The sequence below is a fragment of the Scophthalmus maximus genome, chromosome 22, assembly GCF_022379125.1.
Source record: "Scophthalmus maximus strain ysfricsl-2021 chromosome 22, ASM2237912v1, whole genome shotgun sequence".
Lineage (NCBI taxonomy): Eukaryota > Metazoa > Chordata > Actinopteri > Pleuronectiformes > Scophthalmidae > Scophthalmus > Scophthalmus maximus.
This window is the reverse complement of record NC_061536.1, coordinates 8,007,939-8,020,520: the sequence shown is the minus strand read 5'-3', so window position 1 is coordinate 8,020,520 and position 12,582 is coordinate 8,007,939. Positions and strand designations below refer to the sequence as shown.

General features: G+C 40.2%; 1 protein-coding gene across 1 annotated transcript in view; it reads left to right on the top strand.

Moving 5' to 3' along the window:
- LOC118292237 (CUB and sushi domain-containing protein 3) overlaps positions 1-12,582 on the top strand; it is a 288,046-nt gene that overhangs the window by 56,841 nt on the left and 218,623 nt on the right. The window contains exon 3 of the mRNA XM_047330255.1: positions 5,732-5,954. Within this exon, the coding sequence (XP_047186211.1) occupies positions 5,732-5,954 (223 nt within the window). The remainder of the gene's footprint in view (positions 1-5,731; positions 5,955-12,582) is intronic.

The following is a 12,582-nucleotide window of genomic DNA, read 5'->3' as shown; positions in this document are numbered from 1 at the left end:
TGCCGCGTATTATCCAAGACATTCCAGATGAGATATTGCTTTAAAGGAAAAGAGATGAAGCCTATATTGCGGAGTGGGGTTCATTGAATCCACTCAATTCAAGAAGCAGATTTTCCTCCTTAGTCTTTAAGCTTCTTTTATCCGGGCAAGTTTTTGCTGAGCACGCATGCTCTTTTCTGGCTAAACCCCGCACCTTATTAGTACCAGAGCACATATTCACACCTGGGAGCTACCCAGCCCGACCAAAAACCTTTCACTTTTTACCAATTAGCATCTCTGCGTAAGTCTACGGGGGATGCCTCCCTTTAAATGAAGGGAGGCACCCCAAATCTTATCTCGATGTTAAACACACGACCTGCAGACTTGATAGGTGCCTGGCTCTTAAAAGGTTTGTAGCTATATTCTTTGTGGATGGTGGCAGCTGTTGTCACCTTGGGTCCACGCTGCTCTTGCATTGCAGTGGTGACCCAGTTTACTGCCAATGAACAGTTTACAAATGCCCTCTTAAACCACACTCCATGTACTCCATGTGAGAATAATGCTAAATCCTCTGCCCCTCGCTGCTTATTATCGCAGCCAGCACTCTTGATTTCTCTCTAATAGGCACGTGTTGGTTCGTGCAAATTGCAGCGGCCACCAATTGCTCTTATGTGGGTCAGAACGACTTGGCCCATGCCTGCAAATGAGAAAATAGTTAGTGTGTCGTAGCAGATTCAATGTGATCACGGACACTGAATAAATACACAGGCATACATGCTATGTAATATATTTCAGTATGGAGTATGTCTGTGTGTTTGTATGGGGTGTGCTGCACAAAAGACTCAGCAGAGTATGCGTGTTAGGGGTTAACTGGTGAGGTCAGGGTTGTGTCGGAGCGTTTTTATTTTTGTGTGTGCTCGGGTGCATGTAAGATGAAACAGGAGAAAGGTGACAAGGTTGAGAATAGCGATCAAAGCAAAAGGTATAGGATGAGTGAAAGGTTTTCACATTTTTTGCATGTGTGTAAATTAATCTTTCACCCTCTGAACTTTGTGGTTGTTTGAGTCTCAATGTGTGTATGTTCAAATATGCCTATAATATACTATACTCCCTCTCTCTGAATGTATAAAATAATGTATGTATTTGTGTAAACCGCCCTCTGAATCTGTGGGCATTCGTGTCTTGCTATCGTAGTGTGTAAATGTGAGTGTGTGAGTATGCGTGTGTGTGTGTGTGTGTGTGTGTGTGTGTGTGTGTGTGTGTGTGCGTGTGCGTGGCTGTCGGTTTCGGTCTGGTAGTCTGCATAATTAGTCTCTCTTTTACCTCTGTCTCCTTCTTGCTATTTCTCTCTCTCCTCCTTTCTTCCTCCCTTTCCCACCCTCTTCTTGCTTTCCATCTCTCCCCTTCCCCCTACACTCTCTCGCCTCTGTCCCTCTGAGTGATGAGTTTTAAATCAACCTTTCGTTCTCCGTGCAATGATGAACGAGGGCAAATCTGTCCTTTTCTCTCTGTTTACTTTGCTTTCCGTCTCTGTCCCCGTGTCACACCGTATTCACTCCCACCCCGTATCCTACTGATTGAATTTAATGAAGTTACTTCATTTAAACCAAGACAACATGCTATGTGATAAGGTCAGCAAAAAAAATGTGATGGCCTAACATATCATGTCATGTTTTCATGTGCGGACTATAAACAGTAAAAATGTGAAAGACCCACTTACAGTTTTTTTTTTTTTTTTTAAATCTACAAGGACTTTGTCAGTAGTATCACTGCCTCTGCCATTTTAATCACTGAAGGGTTAGTTAAAAACAAACAAATTTTTTTTAGGACCATTGGGGAGAACATGGATAAACTGCAACACAAGGATATAAGATGAGAACATAGAACCTGACAAAATACTCCACTGCTTTTTTTTCCCTGAACTTTTTCAAAAGCGAGAACACAAATGTCTGCAAATGTTGTTTGGGAAATTTCCTGGAACTTTTCCTGCCAACCTCTCAATAGAATATCAGGAAAATGTCTGAATGAGCATGTGAGAGCGCAGCAGGAAAATCTCTGAACAATTCAAGGTGAGCATAAGTGGATGCTCTACCCAGGCGCCGCCCCTCGCCTGAATGTACAGGATGTGTTCCTGCTTTTGTGAACGTGTCTGATCAGACAGTATCATTGCCGTGTTCTTCATATGTGAACGGCAAAGCCCGTAAAAATGTCCGGACCAAATTTTCCTGACAATGTCTAGAGTTCGGGTCTGAAAGTAGCTCATTCACTTCCATGCAGTGCAATGAGGGGCGGTGTAGAAATAATAAATGCAGCCTTCACTGTGTGTATGATGCTGCTCACACCCCGTCCCTCATCTTCTCTTAGCTTCACTGACTTCATACAAAAACACCCAGGGGGGCACTCAAGGCTGCAACAGGCAGGATTTGTTTTTGTTCTGAATGTTGTGTTACTTTTCACCATACCCCTACAGTAGCTGTCATTACCACAGAAAAATTCCCCATCGTTTTTCAAAACTGCACGTTCCATTTCGTCGCCGTTCAGAAACTCCTTACTAGTCTAACCGTCGGTTCAGTTAAAGCCGCACTCTGTGCTGTATCACACAAAGCAATATTCCAATTACTCTTTATATTATGCTTAATTTGCAGCCCGGCAACTGTAATATGACAAAATAAGAACTGTGTGCATCTCTGTCTGGTTTTGTTTTTGGCAGAACAGTTCATTTGCTCTCCAGTAATAAGGCTCAAGTGTGAGCGTAAGCCTGAATCTTGTCCCTTCTGCTTGAGGCACTGCTACATGTCCACAGACTGGGTAACAGAATCGTGGTTGCAGTCACATGCATCAGTCTACATCAGTTAGACTGTGTATTTGGCTATGGAAAATATATGGGCATCTGGTGAGTAATAGTTACTTCCAATTCATGGTTTTCCCAAAGACTTTTTCTTTTAGACGTTTAATCATTTATTATTTATTTAAACCCAATAATATTATACTTGCAAATAATATTCACATTGGAATAAACTATTTAATATATACTCTTCAGAAACAGATAAAAATCTGATCAATATACCAAGTTAGTGGTAGAAAAGTGGTTATATAGTTGCATTCATGCACTCTTCCTTTTCCCTTCTTTACACTCGAGTACACCCTTAAGGTGTTGATTGACTCAGTCCAACAGTCAGATCATGTGCAGCATCAAATCGACCGGGTAAAACTTTACATAATGTCTTGAAGCCTCTGTGCCTCCATCATGAGCAATGCTGTCTCAAGAGTCTGGCATTCCCTTTTAGCCATAATCCACGAACCAATATATGACTGATTTTCTTCAAAATGCGAGCGCTATCTTGGACATGCTGGGGCAATTCCATCACAGGGTATATTAAAAATGAAAAATATTGGATAGAGGTTCTGATATGTCTGACTATTTCCTTGAATGTGGGAATATTTGGTGTCCTCAAGTGAACCAAATCTTTCTTGGGCACAAATCCCCTTTTAATTTTCACATATTAAATTAAATTAAAATTAAATTGAGCCAAGATGGCAGTGGCAGTTCAGTGGGTCATTTTCTTGCTGTGCTGTGCACAATCCTTTTTTGGCACTGTCCTATAGGAAAAATATGCAGGTGTGAATGTGTATGGCAGTTCTATTATATACTATCTATTAGTTTTGTAGGTGTGTGTCTATAAGCATATATATGTGCCATATTTGATGTGTGTCCCTCGTATGGCTCGGCCCATCCCTCCCGGTCGCTCAACATCCCAGCTCTGATTGGTAGTGAAGGGACAGGGGTACCAGCCCTTAATTGAAGCTCAAACTGCCATTGGTCATTATATTCGGCATTGTGATGATCTTGGAATTGCCTGGGTAAATGAAGGTTGGACAAAGACAAACACACACACACACACACACACACACACATATGTAGAGGCACAACCGGTTTTTGGTTGGCGTTCTGTCTTGGATAATTGGTTGAAAAAGCATCCAGTGGGATCAACCCTGCTTTCCCTGTGGCCCCGGCTGCTACGGTAAATAATGAGGCCCATAAACATGAAAGGCAGGGGGATGATCTTCATGATTTGAGCATTGCACTCAGAGGAGCTCAATTAAGGTCTCGGAGTTCAAGAACTTTCAACATACAGTAGAGCAATTTCTTATCAAACACTAATAAAACACCAAAGGCATACTGCTGCAGCGTCAAACACTATTGTGAAGCTTTACATTCCAGTAATATGAAACTTAGGCGCCATGGAAACGATACAACACCATCGCCCAGCCACAAGACATTGGATCACAACGTCTCTGCTTTAGTGTTCTTGAGCAGGATGATGCTAAATCCCCAAACAGCTCACAGGAGGGTTTGTGCAGTTTAAGCTAACGCTGCAGTCTGAATCTCCAATGAAGTGGAAGAAGAGTTTCTCCATCGGGGATCGATAGAACATCACAGCAAACGGTCCGGACCGACTTCACTCCTGGACACCTCCTTGGTCAAACACCTGTGGTGTGTTTGAAAGAAAAGCACCGTTAAGATCAAAGGGGGAAGATAGTGATCCTGATGTGGATCGTGAAGACAAAAGAGATCAATTACATTTACATTTTACAATTTAGGCATTTAGCAGGTAACCCGGAGAGATTTAGAATAAGTACAGCGGCAGAATTAGCATCACTTCTAATTAATCAGTACAAGCAGCCTGTGAAAGCAAGTGCAAATGATGAGAACAAACTTAACACCCCCGCCGTCTTATCCACATTAACAACCCCTTATGCCTAGTTCACATTACACAACATTTAGCCCAATTTTCCACTCGCCGACAAATTTTGCAACTCGCCAAAGTTGCCAATCGTTATTTGGATTATTATTGCCTGGCTATCTTACAGGGGTTCCTAGAAATACCCCCTTCTGAATGTGACTACGAGCTCCCGGGGTGCTGCTCTGAAACAGACCCTGCCCTGTGCCCTCAATTTTGGGCAGATTATGTTCTTAGTGGTACTACAGACTAAAGAAATGTGAAGCTGCAAAGCTTCCTGACAAATAAGTAACTCAACAGTTCTGGCTCTATAGGTACATTATACGTATATCATGGACATCCGCATCAAAGTAGCAGGATATATCCGACCAAAGCTGTCAGGGTTCTCAGAAAAGGGACCCCAGAGCATGACTCTGAAGGCAGATGGGAGAGAAAAGTCTTTACTTAGATAAAACCAAGGATACAAAAAGCCAAGCAGGCAAACAAAGTACAAATGGTCAGAGCGAGGCAAAATCCACACAAAGCCAGGGGAAAGTCCAGAACACGATCAGTATCACAACGGGCAGGCTAAAGAACAGAGCGCTGGAAAGCTAAGGCGCATAGCACAAAGACAATCTGACTGAGAGCAAGTGGAAACGAAGCGGTGTATAAACGTGGGAGCTAATGAGGAGCTGTGAAACAAGTGGAACAATGACGTCTGGTGATTCTGCGGGTGGGTAGTTGGGTGGGAGTGGTGCACAAACAGCTGGACTGAATGAATGAAAGGATGAATGAGCAGAATGAAACGCAACATCGGGACGAAGAGCTGACCTATTTAGTGTCTCTTGTGCTGACTTGTGGCTTATCCCTACATTGATGTAAGGCAGTGATAAAATGCTGGTAAACCACACCTGTTCTGTGTCTGAACAGGTGTGGTTTACCAGCATTTCTATGTTTTGTCATTGTATAATGAATTAAGCCTCAAATGATGTTCACATGAATTAAATGTTGCCCCCTTTTCTCTCCCTCAGGTTTTATCTACACATGCGGCGGAACACTGAAAGGCAGAAATGGCAGTATAGAATCGCCAGGTTTTCCCTACGGCTATCCCAACGGGGCAAATTGCACCTGGGTCATTGTCGGGGAGGAAGGAAGTAGAATCCAGCTCATCTTTTTGTCATTCGCCATCGAAGAAGAATACGACTTCCTGTCCCTGTATGATGGACATCCCCACCCTGCCAACTTCAGGACCAGGTAGGACAAGTGATTTTTTGTTTGTTTTTAAATTACTCTTTTTTATTTCTTATAAACAAGCAGCGCATAAATCATACACATTTGAAATACTTGCCATCGAGAAATGTCAGAAGGCTTTTAAGATGAATCACCAGCAAATCTCCATGAAAAGGTAGCAGAGCACAGACATCTGACATGACATATAGCTTATATTATTAGGTCACTATTGATGTGCAGGCAAGTTTTTACTCCTTTAAGCTGAAGCTATGAACAGATACTCGTCTGTGTTTTTGCAAAACGCCGACGAGCTGTTATAAGGGTTGTAATAATATGATCAAACATGAGGAATCATGAATCAGAAGAATAAAATGACATCAGAAAAACAGTCGATGTGGTGGGCATAACAGAGAGAGAGAGTGCGAAAATGAATGAATCTCATATTTCCAGAGTTTTGGTGTGAATACATTTTCTTTGGTAATCACAGTTTAAATATTGTTTAAAACCAACAAATATGCATTCAAGATTCTATTAGTGCTGGGCTGGATCCTCTCGAGCAATACTGCTCCATCACTACAAATGACTTTGCATAGCAACAGGGTGCCGTCTTGCCGTATCACACATTGCACTGGCTCAATCAGTGCCTCTATGGTTTCCCTTTAGTTATTGAACTTTTTTATTAAGCTCCTCTTGCAAAAAGCACGATACCCAGAAATAAACTCATTTCAGGAAAAGCTATTAAACCCTCCTTGTCTTATGGTTTTATCAGGCAATCCATAGTGCCTATTAGCATCGGTCAATTACTCTGTGCTCATATTCACTAAGTTCTTTTAAACCTAAAATTTAATTATTACGTTATTAACTAGTAAATGTGAGAGTGCTATGTAATGATTTTTTTTTAAATTTTCACATGGCATTACACTGATGGAGATGACGTTTATTATACAATTTTAGTTTGAAGTTGAAACCAAAAAAGCTCATTGTTACTTTTCCCATCCTACTCATTCTCTCAATCTGAACGGTCTTTCAGTTTTGTCAAGAAATAGATCATAGAAAATATTTTGCTTATCTATTCACACACATTTTATTTATTATTTATTTTTTATTTATTTTATTTTATTTTTAATGTGTCTGCTGGCTAAAAACAACCACCTGTTTCTTGTCTGTCAGTAACATTGGGAAGCTCCATCCAAAAAGACAAAAATGTTCATTCACAACATGACTCATCACCACTGTTTACAGATTAGCAGCTGTGTTTGATCCCTGAATGAAGCTCCTCTATCTTGCTCATATGTCTTTTTTTGGAAGCAATAGAAAGGAGCTAACTAACTATGAATGAGGGATTTATTTTTTACTGGATCTAATTCTCCTTCTTGGAACCGCTCCCTCAAGGCAGCTGCACTTCCTACACACACCAGCCTTGGCCATTTTGTCGAACAAAGCTCTGCATCTGGAGCAGCCCAACCTGAGAAAAAAAAAGACAAATGGAAAAGTGGTGACCCAAAAGATGCAAAGATCAGCATAATGTATACCCAGAGTTTCATTTGCAGGGCACATACCAATGCTAACGCACAGTCAATCTCAACTAAGACATTTGCTAGTTTACATTTACACCTAAGCCACAAAGTACTGATGAAACATTCTAAGAAACATAAAGTTAAGCTGTGCTCAAACTACAGGAGTTTTAACATCCTGACCAATTTTGAAATTGTGTTTCATTGCGCAGTTGAGGACAATCTTCGCAGATATTTTCCTCTCTTATATCTATATATCTATCAGAAAATCAGGGCCGAACACCGGTACTAACCAAAGACCCCGAGCAGGTTTCTCCTCCTCCAACAGTCCCGAAGTCTGAAACCAGATTTAGAGGATCTTGGCCTTAACGTGTACTATTCATCATTCATCACAGCCTGTTTTCCAGAGCAGTTTCAGGAACACTTAACAAAAGGAGAACCTGTCGAAGACGAGCGAAGAGTAAACACAAATATAAACCTAATTAAGGCCTGACTATTCACTGTCACCTCAGGAGAACCTTTTTATCTTGAATTGCATTGTCAATATTCAGCAGGAGCCTCCACTGTCAGTGAGGTCAGACAGGGATTTCTCAGGCATGTGTGAGGCGACTGCCACAGACACAGGGCTGTGCATGGAAATCTGGTTTGCTTCAATAGAGGGAGAAAAAAAAGGATTTGGGTCATGAAGAGATGAAATGAGCCCTCTTGATACTTGGTCAGTTGCTGAAAAGCAATTCTCTCACTGTGGGGAATGAGCCATGTTCCGTATGTTCAATGGGCATAATTATTAATCAGCCAGCTGCAATAATCAACCTTTCTCCGACAATCGGTTGGCTTTTAGCACTCAAACTGCCACACAGAGTTAATTAAACAAGGGAGCAGAAAAACGGCATTGGTTAGAAAAGGGTGTCCTTGAGATCTATGCCACTTTTTTAACAAACATTTTGGGAAGGGAGAGAAAGAGGAAGATGCCTTCTATGCTGTTATTGGTTGATCAGATTTCCTGCTTATCTGAGATAGACGGAAACAATGTGCCGTGTGATAGTGTGCACACTATCAAGTGCACGCATGTGTCTGTGTTTGACAAAGATGTATGATCTGCGTACTTGCAACTGCCCTGCTAGTTAAGCCAAATTACCTCTGCTGCCTCATTTTCTCTCTCTCTTTTCTAACTTCTACTCACAAACACATGCACAAAGACAGGGGTCAAAATGTTGATTAAAAGGTGAGAACCATTAACAGGGACATGCAGTTATTGGGGGTGATTAACATAGATCACACACACACGCACACACAAATGCAAGCACACACACAGACCCAGATGCAGATGACGCAACATATATATTTCGATGAACATGCTATACACACCATCACCAGACAACGACACTGTCTTTTAATTTTACAGTTTCATAACTGTAACCAAAGCTGCTGTGTTTACGTTTTAGGATTGTTCAAATTATTGTTGCCACAATCACACTCACCTCTTCTAAACTCTATAGCAACTGCTTTTTGAACATGCACTAAAGTCCGAACAAATATTTGCAAATGTAACTGCGGACATTTTTTCAAACTTTTCCTGCCAGCCACCTAGTAAAATTCTGGGAAAATGTGCGTGTGAGCTTATGTGAGAATACCGCAGGGAGATTCACGGTGAGCATTCTCGCCTGAATGTTCTGGAAATTGTACACTTGTACACATACTGCTCTCTGTTGCTCCCTACCCTGACCTTAACCACCCCAACCGAATGACTAACCCTAACTCTCAATCTGCCATTTAAACCTGTGGGGACAAAAAAAATATTTTTGTTTAAATTGAGTTTAAATTATTAAGTGACACATTCGGAATAGAAGGAACCCAATCAGGGTTCTCAACTGCAAAGTTGGTAATACCTGGAAAAAAATATGAGCCAATGAATGTGCAATTGTACTAACAATCTTGACTCCGGCTCTCCCAGAGAGACTTTTCTTAATTAAGCTGATAAATGTTTTAATTAGGGGAATGAAAATATTCAATGAAACCTAGCCCCTTATTAAAACACAGAAACAATCAAATTGATTTTGTTCTTGGTCTTAGGCCTTCTTTGTTATCATTAGCATACATGGCTGGCCCAACAAGTCTTCATTGGTAGACAATAACAAATAAAAAATGTATAAATAATAAATAAGTACACGGGATGATTTTGTGAGATAACATGATAGTCCAATGTCAGCTACCATTGTGAGTGCCAACTTCAGCTTTCACTACTGGAGACTGGACTTTGCTTCCACGAAAAAAACTTGAACACGTTATTAGGATGGCTTGTTCCCCATATATTATTATCATTACACAAACTGTACTCCTTTATATTCCTGCCAGTTTATGTCAGTGTGAGAGTTCAACCCTCTTTGGGTTTATGGCCACCTGGGCTCCAAATGAACCATTCATAACTGTGATAGTTGTGTGCACATTAACATACTCATTAGTATTGCTGACAGAGACACTCAGGAAAATGGATGACGGAGAGGCAGAGTTAAGAAAGATTTTGTGTTTGTATGTCATCATTTTTTAATTAGTTTGGAGCCTCCTGGGGTGTGATGGATTAATCCTGAGAGACCCTTAAACAGACAGTGTGACATTTTCTCCACTGGTCACTTGTCACATTATTTTGCAGGCTCCACAGCCACACTTTGATTTGAGCATATATTGGTTTTGTTTTTTTGTTTTTTTAATGCCAGTTCTGTTCTGCAATTCCTGATACGTGCTTAACATAGATCCACTTAAGAGTGTCAAGGAAATTTATTATAACAGCCTCAATAAATGCTCAGATAACCTTAAATAAATACAGCACAAATAAGCGGTGTGTTTGGCAATGAATTGATTTCCATGTATTTATTTTTGTAAGAAATTTGCATTCCCTCCTTGCCTTCTTCTTGTCACTGTGTGTAGCTGTAGCCAGTGTCCTCCTGTGTCACAAGCTGCCACCTGAGATAACTGGCTTTCTGTCCCCCACTGAGGTTTTGTCACAGTAGACGTGAAAGCCTGCTAAGGTAGCGGCACATCAGTCGTTGGACTTGGACGATGTGAGCGGGACAACGAGTAGACTTAAGAGAATTTAACGGCTTGTCAGAGAATTAATAATGTGTGAGCACCAAGAGAGTGCCAAGGAGCTTTTGGTCATGGATGGACAGACGGACGAAATGCAAATACAAAGTGCACATTACTAGATTTCTTTGCCAGTCTGTCACGATTAAAATAATAAAAATGACCAGATTGGGGATTTAATCCCAATGGTGTGTGGGACTAACTCCATTTTTCTTACACTCAAAAACTTTGACAAGCTTAAGTGCTCGTTTCTTGTTTGCTGTCAAAATAAAATCAGACGGCAAATATTGTGGTTATGAAACAAAACATGGGTCACAGATAGAAAGTCAGTGTTGGGGTTTTGGAGAATGATAAATCAATCCACAGGAAATAAAAGAAATGTCTCAGAAGAATAATTGAGCAATTCAAAGACTCTGAAGGCACCAAATTACTTAAAGACTATTCTGTGAGTAACAACAACATTCCCACCCAGACCTGCAAATCTGGTCTTATTTAAAAATGTACAACCGGAGGGAAGCTGCTTCGAGGAGGGAGTGTTTACAGTAACCCACATTTCTGTTGAAAACAAAACCAAGACAGCGTCCAGAAAACAAAATCATTACCAGTCAAAGTTTTATTGGACGGAGAAAATACGATGCTACATTTCACACATCCGAGCCACAAACAGGATTAATGTATACCAGATTTAGCAAAGTGAGATGCATGGGCTCAGAGATTTTTATTGACGTAATGGTAAAAAGAAGATTGATAATTGTGGTTATGGGAGTGAGATGCAAATCGATATTGGCTTACCACAATGTTACTATGGAGACATGGAGGCCCCTAATAATTGTCATCATTTCCATTGTCATCATTATTCATTGTTCATTTGTCTACACTCCCTTTTTAAAATTTTGCATTCATATTTTTAAACACTGCTGTTATCATTAATGCTGTGGGATTATTTTCTTGAAGTATAACAGATGCTGTCCATGCATGCAGACTTATTTGATGTTTTGTGGAGACTTTAGGTTTCATCATAGCCATTGTTTATACATGTGCACCCTTGAGATATAAACTAAGGTTTTACAGAGTGAAACTGCAAAGTCAGACTCACAAAGCAACTGCTGAAGTTGTGTCAGGTCACTGTATGAATATTTAATCACTGCAATCTGTCAATCTGTCTGTTTCATCGCGTGGCTATATTTGTATTGTGCAAGCAGAATCTGTTCTTAAAACATTTACTAAAGTAAACTAGGCTTGAGCGGATGCATGTCAACAGTCTCACTGGGTTCGATGTAGATAATCTAGATAAGAATCTTATTGTTTGAAATGTGGTTAGATCGTCTCGATTATATGTATTAAATATAATACGGAGATGAAGAGGATTTGAATGTGGTTTGTTTTTGGTATCAGAGAGAGGCAGACTTTTAAAGGGTCATGTAACAGCTCATACTCAACAGCACTGCACAGTAAATGACACTGATGATAATATAATCCTCACAAAATTAATTTTTAAATATCATGATGTCATTGCCATTTGATGTTTCCTTCAACCATTTATATGTCTTTGAAAGTGGCATCTAACAGCCCGAGGAAATACTTCCAAGTTGTTGCATTTTATTTTTTTGTGTATTGCAACTTTGATGCACCACAATATAGATAGACAGATACTTTATTTATCCCGAGGGAAATTCAGGCATCCAGCAGCATTTACAAACATACATACATTAAACATACATCAATCCTACATAAAATAAAAATACAAAATTAAATTAAGTATTAAACTAACTATAAATAAAAACTAGCTTATTACTATAGAGGCCGGTCCTAGAAAGTCAAATGTCCATGACTGAGTGATCTCCCTGACTGACTAACTGAAAACCATTGGTTTGCCGGCAGTGTTGGAATTTGCTCTTTGGTAGTGACATTGAGGGTCTCAAACTTGGTGCCTTTGTCGCTATATTAAGTGACTTTTCAGATCCACGTTGCGACTTTTTTCCATAAAAGAAACTACAATAAATATAGCAATTTTTGTGACAAACAGCCTTATCTTTGTTTGTCACTTTCCCATCTGC